The sequence below is a fragment of the Oncorhynchus mykiss genome, chromosome 3 (assembly GCF_057628025.1).
Source record: "Oncorhynchus mykiss isolate SJ-2025 chromosome 3, ASM5762802v1, whole genome shotgun sequence".
NCBI classification, from domain to species: Eukaryota; Metazoa; Chordata; class Actinopteri; order Salmoniformes; family Salmonidae; genus Oncorhynchus; species Oncorhynchus mykiss.
The window spans coordinates 91,774,264-91,786,982 of record NC_143024.1 but is presented as its reverse complement, the minus strand read 5'-3'; the positions used below and the strand labels follow the sequence as shown (position 1 = coordinate 91,786,982).

The 12,719-nt window shown below is 45.9% G+C and overlaps 1 protein-coding gene across 1 annotated transcript in view; it reads left to right on the top strand.

Annotated features, from left to right (window-relative positions):
- Positions 1–10,650, top strand: part of LOC110504879 (syntaxin-binding protein 5-like) — a 226,061-nt gene extending 215,411 nt beyond the window's left edge. Inside the window, exons 22-26 of the mRNA XM_036975302.2 lie at positions 3,758–4,121; positions 4,462–4,627; positions 5,098–5,209; positions 6,077–6,297; positions 6,409–10,650. Coding sequence (XP_036831197.2) covers positions 3,758–4,121; positions 4,462–4,627; positions 5,098–5,209; positions 6,077–6,297; positions 6,409–6,450 — 905 coding nt within the window. The 3' untranslated portion in view covers positions 6,451–10,650. The remainder of the gene's footprint in view (positions 1–3,757; positions 4,122–4,461; positions 4,628–5,097; positions 5,210–6,076; positions 6,298–6,408) is intronic.
- Positions 10,651–12,719: the final 2,069 nt, after the last annotated feature.

Here is a 12,719-nt window from a genome sequence, read left to right as displayed (position 1 = left end):
GATCCAGAAGACATATAGTTGTAGATCCAGAAGACATATTGTTGTAGATCCAGAAGACATATAGTTGTAGATCCAGAGGACATATAGTTGTAGATCCAGAAGACATATTGTTGTAGATCCAGAAGACATATAGTTGTAGATCCAGAAGACATATAGTTGTAGATCCAGAAGACATATAGTTGTAGATCCAGAAGACATATAGTTGTAGATCCAGAAGACATAAAGTTGTAGATCCAGAAGACATAAAGTTGTAGATCCAGAAGACATATAGTTGTAGATCCAGAAGACATATAGTTGTAGATCCAGAAGACATATAGTTGTAGATCCAGAAGACATAAAGTTGTAGATCCAGAAGACATATAGTTGTAGATCCAGAAGACATATAGTTGTAGATCCAGAAGACATATAGTTGTAGATCCAGAAGACATAAAGTTGTAGATCCAGAAGACATAAAGTTGTAGATCCAGAAGACATATAGTTGTAGATCCAGAAGACATATAGTTGTAGATCCAGAAGACATATAGTTGTAGATCCAGAAGACATAAAGTTGTAGATCCAGAAGACATAAAGTTGTAGATCCAGAAGACATATAGTTGTAGATCCAGAAGACATATAGTTGTAGATCCAGAAGACATAAAGTTGTAGATCCAGAAGACATATAGTTGTAGATCCAGAAGACATAAAGTTGTAGATCCAGAAGACATATAGTTGTAGATCCAGAAGACATATGGTTGTAGATCCAGAAGACATATAGTTGTAGATCCAGAAGACATATAGTTGTAGATCCAGAAGACATAAAGTTGTAGATCCAGAAGACATATAGTTGTAGATCCAGAAGACATATGGTTGTAGATCCAGAAGACATATAGTTGTAGATCCAGAAGACATATAGTTGTAGATCCAGAAGACATATAGTTGTGTCCAAACACGCTTGCACTTTTCTTGAATCATTCCTTAAATATTTTATTGTAAAATAAATTGAAATTGAATAAAGAAAAATACTTTTGTTCTCCACACATTGCTACTGGATTTTCAAAATTCGGAGACAATTGAATGTTTTAATTTTGAGAAAACAAAGACTAATAGCATGGACCAAATGATTGGCACCCCGGTGCTAGTACTTGATTGCACAGACTTTGGTCAAGATAACTGACAAACACCTGTTGTAGCCGACTGAGCCTGCTGCACCTTTCTGCTAGCAATTTGGACCACTTTTACGGCCAGAAAACTGCTCAAATACTTTGTTTGAGGGGTTCAGATCTTGCTGGAGGTTTCGGATGTGACTCAGATCTGGACTATTGACTGATGTGTGTTGGAGGTTTCGGATGTGACTCAGATCTGGACTATCGGCTGGATGCTTCTGATGTGTGTTGGAGGTTGTTGTCCAGCTGGAGGACCCACAAAGAACACCTTGATAATCTGCTGATTTCATGATGTCTTGCACATGTTCAGGAGGCAGCAAACACTTAATTTGGTCGTTTGGTAAACATAGGGAGACCCCACTGCTGAAGGAGACACAAGAACGCCTGATTTAAACTTCTCAAAAAACCCAACTAAACAAACCTAAGTCCTGGGGAAAAATCCTCTGTGGACCAATTAAACAAAATTGAAGCTCTTTGGCAATTCAGATCAGTTCACTGACGACTAAATGAAGAACGACATCCAAATTAACGCTGTGCAACCAAGCACTAGCTCCGGGGTGTCAATCATTTTGTTCATGCTGTTTGTCTTTATTTTCTAAATTAAAATTGAAAACAGAAGTTTACGAAAATAAAGTCGGTTCTGCAATGTTGACAATCGAGTGATAAGTTTTACAACATTTTCTAAAACTTATTTGAGAACAAATAGGGAATAATTTAAGGAAAGGGCCAATAGGGGGCCAATATTTTTGGCCACAGTTGTATATAGACATCTATTACACATTTGAGAACAGCCATAAGGATGACACTACAATGTATTTGTTTGCTGTGCATCTATTAGGATACCTAAAATTTTAGCTTTTGCATAACATCACATGAATGCGTTATAGATCCACTACATGACCAACAGAATGTGGAAACCTGGTCGTCAAATATCTCATTCCAAAATCATGGGCATTAATATGGAGTTTCCACTGCTCCAGAGTCCAATGGCGGCGAGCTTTACACCACTTCAGCCAACGCTTGTCACTGTGCATGGTGATCTTAGGCTTGTGTACGGCTGCTCGTCAGTCCGTGAAAACCCATTTCATGAAGCGCCCGACAAACAGTTATTGTGCTGATGTAGCTTCCAGAGGCCGGTTGGAAGTCGGTAGTGAGCGGTGCAACCGGAGGACAGATGAGTTTTAGGTGCTACATGCTTTAGCACTCGGCGGTGTGATTTTACACACCTCGTCAGCACTGGCTTTGGCTGAAATTTGCCCAATCCACCAGTTTGAAGTTGTGTCCACATACTTTAGTATTTATATATATATATATATATATATATATATATATATATATATATATATATATATAGTCTATCAGCTATAGATCTATTTAATTAACCTTCAATAATGTGGTTTGGATCTCTTATAACACGTTCGTGAAATTATTATAGAAATCAAATTCAAATGTTATTTGTGACATGTTTTGTAAACAACAACAGGTGTAAACTAGCAGTGAAACGCTTCCTTACCGGCCCTTCCCTTCCCAATGCAGAGAGACAGAACATAGAGATACAATAGAAAACATATAATAAATACACAATGAGTAACGATGACTGGGTACCAGGTAATAACATGGCTATATACACTGGGTACCAGGTAATAACATGGCTATATACACTGGGTACCAGGTAATAACATGGCTATATACACTGGGTACCAGGTAATAACATGGCTAAATACACTGGGTACCAGGTAATAACATGGCTAAATACACTGGGTACCAGGTAATAACATGGCTAAATACACTGGGTACCAGGTAATAACATGGCTAAATACACTGGGTACCAGGTAATAACATGGCTAAATACACTGGGTACCAGGTAATAACATGGCTAAATACACTGGGTACCAGGTAATAACATGGCTAAATACACTGGGTACCAGGTAATAACATGGCTAAATACACTGGGTACCAGGTAATAACATGGCTAAATACACTGGGTACCAGGTAATAACATGGCTAAATACACTGGGTACCAGGTAATAACATGGCTATATACACTGGGTACCAGGTAATAACTTGGTTATATACACAAGGTACCAGGTAATAACTTGGCTATATACACAGGGTACCAGTAATAACGTGGCTATATACACAAAGTACCAGGTATTAACTTGGCTTTATACACTGGGTACGAGGTAATAACGTGGCTAAATACACTGGGTACCAGGTAATAACATGGCTATATACACTGGGTACCAGGTAATAACTTGGTTATATACACAAGGTACCAGGTAATAACTTGGCTATATACACAGGGTACCAGTAATAACGTGGCTATATACACAAAGTACCAGGTATTAACTTGGCTTTATACACTGGGTACCAATACCACGGTAATTGAGGTAGGTATGTACATATAACTAGGATGAAAGTGACTAGGCAACAGGATAGATAATAAACAGTAGCAGTGTGTGATGAGTTAGTGTAGAAAGGGTCAATGCAGATAGTCTGGGTAGCTATTTGGTTAACTATTGAACTAACTATTTAGAAGTCAGATGGCGTGGGGGCAGAACCTGTTCAGGGTCCAAGATGTGTAATGAATGCATTATGCCCCCCCCCCCCCCTAGGTACCGTCCTGATGCTGAAGGGCTCAGTGCTAAGCTTTTCCTTCCTGGACTGTGGGGGCACTCTTATCCAGAGTCCCTACGAGGTTTGGCGGGAACCCAACGTCCCCGAGGACCCCGACGAGCCCCGCAGGCGCAAGCTGGTCAACTTATCCCCGCTGTCTTCCCAGGAGGCATGTGGGGACGGTCACCTGGCCGTGGTGTGTTCTGAGAAACAGGCCAAGGTCATCCTCATGCCTACCCAGGCCGTCCTGTTCACACACAACGTCACAGAGTCGTCCTTCCTCCTGCGTGCCGACGTCGTCTCCGTCTGCAACAGCGTCTGCCTGGCCTGCTTCTGCGCCAATGGACACGTCATGACCCTCAGGTTTACAGTCTGTCTGTCTGTCTGTCTGTCTGTCTGTCTGTCTGTCTCTCTGTCTGTCTCTCTGTCTGTCTGTCTGTCTGTCTGTCTGTCTGTCTGTCTGTCTGTCTGTCTGTCTGTCTGTCTGTCTGTCTATCTCTGTCTGTCTGTCTGTCTGTCTGTCTGTCTGTCTGTCTGTCTGTCTGTCTGTCTGTCTGTCTGTCTGTCTCTGTTATGAAGCTGTCTTGGTTGTGTACCCTTGATGACAACTCATTGAAGTTTTAAAAAAATAACTTCTACGACAACGACGACTAGTACCCACCTTTGAGAGAATGTTGTTGTTTCTGTTGTCGTCTCCTCCCAGTTTGCCCAGTCTTAGACTCCTGATGGATACTAACTACTTTCCCCTGACGGACATGCGTCTCGCCCGTACCTTCGTCTTCACCAACGGCGGTCAGGCTCTGTACCTGAGCTCTCCTACAGAGATACAACGCATCGCATACAGCCAAGAGATGACGGACAACCTGCAGGTCAGCAAACCTGTCTGTCTGTCTGTCTGTCTGTCTGTCTGTCTGTCTGTCTGTCTCTCTGTCTGTCTGTCTGTCTGTCTGTCTGTCTGTCTGTCTGTCTGTCTGTCTGTCTGTCTGTCTGTCTGTATGTATACGGACGCCATAGTTGATACCTTTAGTAAAACCCAGTCGTGACAATGGCCCTTGAAATGAAACGTCACACTTGTCATGTGTGGTTTCAGCTCCACTGTGCTGAATCCATGGTGGAGTTTGTGTGTGAGTGTGTGTGTGTGTGCTCCAGCTAGACATGCAGCCTCTCTACCAACGGTAACTGAATGTGCTGCATAACCACACTGCCATCTGCTGGCAGAGTAAAACACCACCACTGTTATTCTTCTCAGCGAGCTTCCTTTTCAAATTGTCTGTCTGTCTGTCTGTCTGTCTGTCTGTCTGTCTGTCTGTGTGTTAATATATGTGGTGTGTTGTTTCAGGACATGCTGGGGGAGCTGTTCACTCCAATAGAAACACCAGAGGCCCAGAACCAAGGATTCCTCAAGGGATTCTTCGGGGGCAACGCCCAGACCTTCGACAGAGAAGAGCTGTGTAGGTCACATTCTAGATGTTGTGTGTTTTAGTGTATGTTGTTTTTTGTGTACCAGTGAGACATAGTGTGAGAGACAGTTTGTGAGAGATCATTTGTGGGAGACAGTTTGTGGGAGAAAATCAGTGAGAGACATGTTGGTATTACAGACTCAGTCAGGGACACGTTGAAAATGTCAGTGAAGACACTTTCCAGTTGGTCAGCGCATGCTCGGAGAGCACGTCCTGGTAATCCTTCTGGCCCACGGCCTTGTGAATGGTGACCTGTTTAAAGGTCTTACTCACATTGGCTACGGAGAGCGTGATAACACAGTCGTCGGAACAGCTGGTGCTCTCATGCATGCTTCAGTGTTGCTTAGAAGTTATTTAGCTCATCTGGTAGGCTCGTGTAACTGGGCAGCTCGCGGCTGTGCTTCCCTTTGTAGTCTGTAATAGTTTGCAGGTCCTGCCAGAGCCGGTGTAGTCCTGTATTGACGCTTTGCCTGTTTGATGGTTCGTCGGAGGGCATAGCAGGATTTCTTGTAACCGTCTGGATTAGAGTCCCGCGCCTTGAAAGCGGAGGCTCTATCCTTTAGCTCAGTGCGGATGTTGCCGTATTTTGGTATGATTGTGTTACTATGTGTTTATTTTGGTTCAATATGTGTCTGTCTGTCTGTCTGTCTGTGAGACAGTTTGTGAGACTGTCTGTCTGTCTGTCTCTCTGTCTCTTTGTCTGTCTGTGAGACAGTTTGTGAGACTGTCTGTCTGTCTGTCTGTCTATCCGTCTGTCTATCCGTCTGTCTGTGAGACTGTCTCTCTCTCTCTCTCTCTCTCTCGCTCTCTCTCTCACACTATACCTCTTCGCTTCTATCCCCCTCGTCTCCTCTGTAGTTGGGGAGGCAGCAGCGGGAAAGGCCTCTCGGAGCCTGGCCCAGCACATCCCTGGTCCAATGGGATTGGAGAACGTGAGGGCTGCAGCCGGCGGGGTGGTGGGGGACCTGGCCCGAGCCCGCATCGCCTTGGAGCAGAGAGGAGAGAGACTGGGAGAGCTGGAGGAACGCACCACCCTCATGATGAAAAGTGCAGAGACGTTCTCAACACACGCCCACCAGGTACGGCTCAGCCAGCCAGCTAGGGATTGTGTGATGGAGAAACATGGGGAAATGAAAAGGGGTTGTGAAGTTATACTTCCTCTCTGTCTCTGTTCTATCTGTTCTCTACAGGTAATGCTGAAACACAAGGACAAGAAATGGTATCAACTTTAAAGTAGGACAGCAGGCCACGACTGCTGGTGCTTTGTTGGGACATGGACCATCACTCTACAGCTGAGAGAGAGACAGAGAGAGAGAGAGACAGAGAGAGAGAGAGAAAGAGAGAGAGACAGCGAGAGAGAGAAATGACTTTGTATTTATGGGCCTCTCTGTAGGACGTCTGTACATCATTGTCACAAGACTTGGACAGAGGGCAGTCACTGAGATGCACACAGACCAGGAAGTAAGTTGGTAAGACAGGGGAACCCAGGAAGTGGATGATGACATTTCATCAGTGTGTGTGTGTGGGTTACCCAGATCTTGCTGTGTAGATACTCTTAACGTTATGAAACCAACAAGACTGAATTAAACAAAATGGATGACTACTGATAACAAACAACTGCCATATCATAAGGCAGCATGCTACTGTAAGAAATAATAAATATAAAATGTATTGAATAATATCATATAAACAAAAGAAAGTGTGATTTCAAAAATAATAATACTTTTTGAAATATTAAAAATATATATATATACAAACATGAAAATGTATACCTGTATTGCTATAAAGCCAAAAGTTTTTTATGTTGCCTTCTTTATATATATATATATATATATATATATATATATATATATTATTCTTTATCTCTTTAGGTTTTCTGAACACATATCGTTGCTGTATCAACACTTTATTTCCCCAATATTGTACTCGTGATGATATTTGTGTGCCGTCAGATCTCCTGGGTCTAAACAGTGAGAGAAACAAGACACGAGTCTTTCAAAACGTATCACTACACACAGTGAGAGACGTATCACTACACACATTGAGAGACGTATCAATACACACAGTGAAAGAAACAAGACACGAGTCTTTCAAAACGTATCACTACACACATTGAGAGACGTATCACTACACACATTGAGAGACGTATCACTACACACATTGAGAGACGTATCACTACACACATTAGGAGACGTATCACTACACACATTGAGAGACGTATCACTACACACATTGAGAGACGTATCACTACACACATTGAGAGACGTATCACTACACACATTAGGAGACGTATCACTACACACATTGAGAGACGTATCACTACACACATTGAGAGACGTATCACTACACACATTGAGAGACGTATCACTACACACATTGAGAGACATATCACTACACACATTGAGAGACGTATCACTACACACATTGAGAGACGTATCACTACACACATTAGGAGACATATCACTACACACATTGAGAGACGTATCACTACACACATTGAGAGACGTATCACTACACACATTGAGAGACGTATCACTACACACATTGAGAGACGTATCACTACACACATTGAGAGACGTATCACTACACACATTGAGAGACGTATCACTACACACATTGAGAGACGTATCACTACACACATTGAGAGACGTATCACTACACACATTGAGAGACGTATCACTACACACATTGAGAGACGTATCACTACACACATTGAGAGACGTATCACTACACACATTCTGAACCACTACATTTCACCAACATTCATTTCATTCTGTTTGGATGTTGCTACTGACTTGACCTGTTAGCTAAAAATATATATATACATTTCAGCCACATGATGGGAACAGATGTGTAATGTGTGAATGGTAATAAGTTGTGTTGGCTGTGGTGACAGTGGTGACAGTGGTGTGTGTTGGCTGAGGGGCCGTGGTGATAGTGGTGTGTGTTGGCTGAGGGGCCATGGTGATAGTAGCCTGTGTTGGCTGAGGGGTCGTGGTGATAGTGGTCTATATTGGCTGAGGGACCGTGGTGATAGTGGTGTGTGTTGGCTGAGGGGTCGTGGTGATAGTGGTCTTTGTTGGCTGAGGGGCCGTGGTGATAGTGGGGTGTGTTGGCTGAGGGACCGTGGTGATAGTAGCCTGTGTTGGCTGAGAGGTCGGGTTGATAGTGGTTTGTGTTGGCTGAGGGGCCCGCGGTTATAGTGGTGTGTGTTGGCTGAGGGGCCGTGGGGATAGTGGTCTATATTGGCTGAGGGACCGTGGTGATAGTGGTTTGTGTTGGCTGAGGGGCCCGTGGTGATAGTGGTGTGTGTTGGCTGAGGGGCCGTGGGGATAGTGGTCTATATTGGCTGAGGGACCGTGGTGATAGTGGTTTGTGTTGGCTGAGGGGCCCGTGGTGATAGTGGTCTTTGTTGGCTGTGGTGATAGTGGTGTGTGTTGGCTGAGGGGCCCGTGGTGATAGTGATCTTTGTTGGCTGTGGTGATAGTGGTGTGTGTTGGCTGAGGGGTCGTGGTGATAGTGGTCTTTGTTGGTTGAGGGGCCGTGGTGATAGTGGTGTGTGTTGGCTGAGGGACCGTGGTGATAGTAGCCTGTGTTGGCTGAGGGGTCGTGGTGATAGTGGTTTGTGTTGGCTGAGGGGCCGTGGTGATAGTGGTCTATATTGGCTGAGGGACCGTGGTGATAGTGGTTTGTGTTGGCTGAGGGGCCCGTGGTGATAGTGGTGTGTGTTGGCTGAGGGGCCCGTGGTGATAGTGGTGTGTGTTGGCTGAGGGGCCGTGGTGATAGTGGTGTGTGATGGCTGAGGGGCCGTGGTGATAGTGGTGTGTGTTGCCTGAGGGCCCGTGGTGATAGTGGTGTGTGTTGGCTGAGGGGCCGTGGTGATAGTGGTGTGTGTTGGCTGAGGGCCCGTGGTGATAGTGGTGTGTGTTGGCTGAGGGGCCCGTGGTGATAGTGGTGTGTGTTGGCTGAGGGCCCGTGGTGATAGTGGTGTGTGTTGGCTGAGGGCCCGTGGTGATAGTGGTGTGTGTTGGCTGAGGGACCGTGGTGATAGTGGTGTGTGTTGGCTGAGGGGCCCGTGGTGGTAGTGGTGTGTGTTGGCTGAGGGGCCCGTGGTGATAGTGGTGTGTGTTGGCTGAGGGCCCGTGGTGATAGTGGTGTGTGTTGGCTGAGGGGCCCGTGGTGATAGTGGTGTGTGTTGGCTGAGGGGCCCGTGGTGGTAGTGGTGTGTGTTGGCTGAGGGGCCCGTGGTGATAGTGGTGTGTGTTGGCTGAGGGCCCGTGGTGATAGTGGTGTGTGTTGGCTGAGGGCCCGTGGTAATAGTGGTGTGTGTTGGCTGAGGGCCCGTGGTGATAGTGGTGTGTGTTGGCTGAGGGGCCCGTGGTGATAGTGGTGTGTGTTGGCTGAGGGGCCCATGGTGATAGTGGTGTGTGATGGCTGAGGGCCCGTGGTGATAGTGGTGTGTGTTGGCTGAGGGGCCGTGGTGATAGTGGTGTGTGTTGGCTGAGGGGCCCGTGGTGATAGTAGCCTGTTATTAAGTGTGTTTATATTTATAATAAAAAAATATTATTCACGTGCCATATAATCAATACTGGCTAAGCCCTTTACTTTAAACTAGCAAAAAGTTAGTCTATGTGGTAATAATGATGTTTGCTGTAGATGAGACCAGCTTTTCGGTCTGGTCATTGATAGGTCGTCTTTCGTTGTCCACTGAGTTTCCGGTTCTTTTGACAGAATTCTGATATTCTTCTTTTTTTTCTTCTCCCTGTATTGTTTTGTTGGTGTTTTGTGTGGTTCTTCACTGGAAATCTTCTGCCTGACTTTGTCATATCGTGTATGAGTTTGTTGAGTCATTGAGTGACTCACACACGCCCATGTAAAGACAAAACAAAAAACGTACTCTTTCTTCTGCCTGAAAGCAACTCAACTTGAATGAAGCCCACGGACGGAGGAGTGTATCATGAACATGTTATTGTGGATGGCTGGGGAGTGTCTCAGGACTGGTACTCTTTTTTTAATAAGAGTAAGCCTAGCTAGAATACTTTGAGTTACAGTCTGGTCCATTTAAACACGACCACCAAATCCAGAACAGAGGTAACCTTCGTTCGGTGCGTTTGTCTGCTGGATCCAGTCTAGTAGTAGCCTACCGTCGTCAGCCTTGCTGTGTCAGTCGTCACTGGCACCTGTAGTATACAGGCCTTCTATGTCACATATAAGGAATTCAGACTGGTATGAATTTGAAGCAAATATATTTATATTATTTTGTTCTACTTGTATTTTGTCTTGATGACCTTAAATGTATCCCATCTTACCCTGTAGTGGATGGTGGTAGCCTCTTCTCTCGTAAAGGTTATTCTATGATATTGTGTTACTGTTGTTGTTGTTGTTGTTATTGTTGTTGTTGTACAAGTCAATAAATGTACACGTAACACTGACACATCCTCACTGGTCAAAAAATGACATGACAACACCATTGTTTGTTTTTTTGTTGTTGTTTTTTTCAGTTTCTAAGCGTTCTGTTTGTATTTTCAAATAATACACAAGTCAAAATGATTGTTATGACCACAACAATCGCTAACCATCCCTCACCGATGCTCATATGTCCAACAATGTCCAACTATGTCCAACAATGTCCACCACCTATGTCCAACAATGTCCACCTATGTCCAACAATGTCCACCCAATGTCCACCCATGTCCACCTATGTCCAACTATGTCCACCTATGTCCACCCTGCCCTGAACCACAGAAGGATTGTTACCATGACCATACAGTCACCATTTTCCCACACAAATATGTTACACAACAACAATATAGCACACACACACACACATACATATTAAAACATGCACTCTCTCTATTAGTTTGACTCTGCTTCTTCTCAGGCTAGTGAGACATTCCTGTTGGAAAGACAACCTACTGTGCTGAGAGCCAGTCAGTCCCACAGCGTCGGATACTAAAGTACTGCTACTACAGTACATGGTGGCCTTTACAGGATAATGAGAAGGACATTGTTCATAACTGAGTGTGGTTGTCATAGAAATATGGTCTATAGTGTAACGGTTTTCTTCTATCTCCTCCTCTGACGAGGAGGTGTAGCAAGGATCGGACCAAAATGCAGCGTGGTTGTTATTCATGGTTTTTAATGAAGAAAACCTATACATGAATAAACTAACAAAACAATAAATGTGTGAAAACCTAAACAGCCCTATCTGGTGACAACAAACACAAAGACAGGAACAATCACCCACGAAACACTCAAAGAATATGGATGCCTAAATATGGTTCCCAATCAGAGACAACGAATAACACCTGCCTCTGATTGAGAACCAATCCAGACAGCCATAGACTATGCTAGAAACCCCTACTATAATACAAACCCAATACCTAACAAAAACCCCAAGACAAAACACACCACATACAAAACCCATGTCACACCCTGGCCTGACCAAATTAATAAAGAAAACACAAAATACTAAGACCAGGGCGTGACAGAACCCCCGCCTAAGGTGCGGACTCCGACCGCACAACTAAACCCATAGCGGAGGGTCCGGGTGGGCGTCTGTCCATGGTGGCGGCTCCGGCGCGGGACGTGGACCCCACTCCAACCAAGTCTTTGTCCCTTTGCCTTGCGTCCTTAGACAGGCGATCCTCACCGCCGACCTTGGCCTAGTGTTCCTCACCACTGGACTGAGGGGCAGCTCGGGACTGAGGGGCAGCTCGGGACTGAGGGGTAGCTCAGGACTGAGGGGAAGCTCGGGACTGAGGGGAAGCTCAGCACTGAGAGGAAGCTCAGCACTGAGAGGAAGCTCAGGCAGGTAGTTGGCTCTGGCAGATTCTGGCTGGCTGGCAGTTCTGGCAGATCCTGGCTGACTGGCAGATCCTGGCTGAATGGCAGATCCTGGCTGAATAGCGGATCCTGGCTGACTGGCGGATCTGGAAGATCCTGGCTGACTGGCGGCTCTGGCTGCTCCATGCTGACTGGCGGCTCTGGCTGCTCCATGCTGACTGGCGGCTCTGGCTGCTCCATGCTGACTGGCGGCTCTGGCTGCTCCATGCTGACTGGCGGCTCCGGCTGCTCCATGCTGACTGGCGGCTCCGGCTGCTCCATGCTGACTGGCGGCTCTGGCTGCTCCATGCTGACTGGCGGCTCTGGCTGCTACATGCTGACTGGCGGCTCTGGCGGCTTCTTGCAGACTGGCAGCTCTGGCGGCTCCTTGCAGACTGGCAGCTCTGGCTTCTTCTTGCAGACTGGCAGCTCTGGCGGCTCCTTGCAGACTGGCAGCTCTGGCGGCATCCTGCAGACTGGCAGCTCTGGCAGCTCCTTGCAGACTGGCAGCTCCTTGCAGACTGGCAGCTCTGGCTGCTCTTTGCAGACTGGCAGCGCTGAACAAGCGGGAGACTCCGGCAGCGCTGTAGAGGCGGAAGACTCTGGCAGCGCTAGATAGGCGGGAGACTCCGGCAGCGCTGGAGAGGAGGAAGGCTCTGGCAGCGCTGGAAAGGCG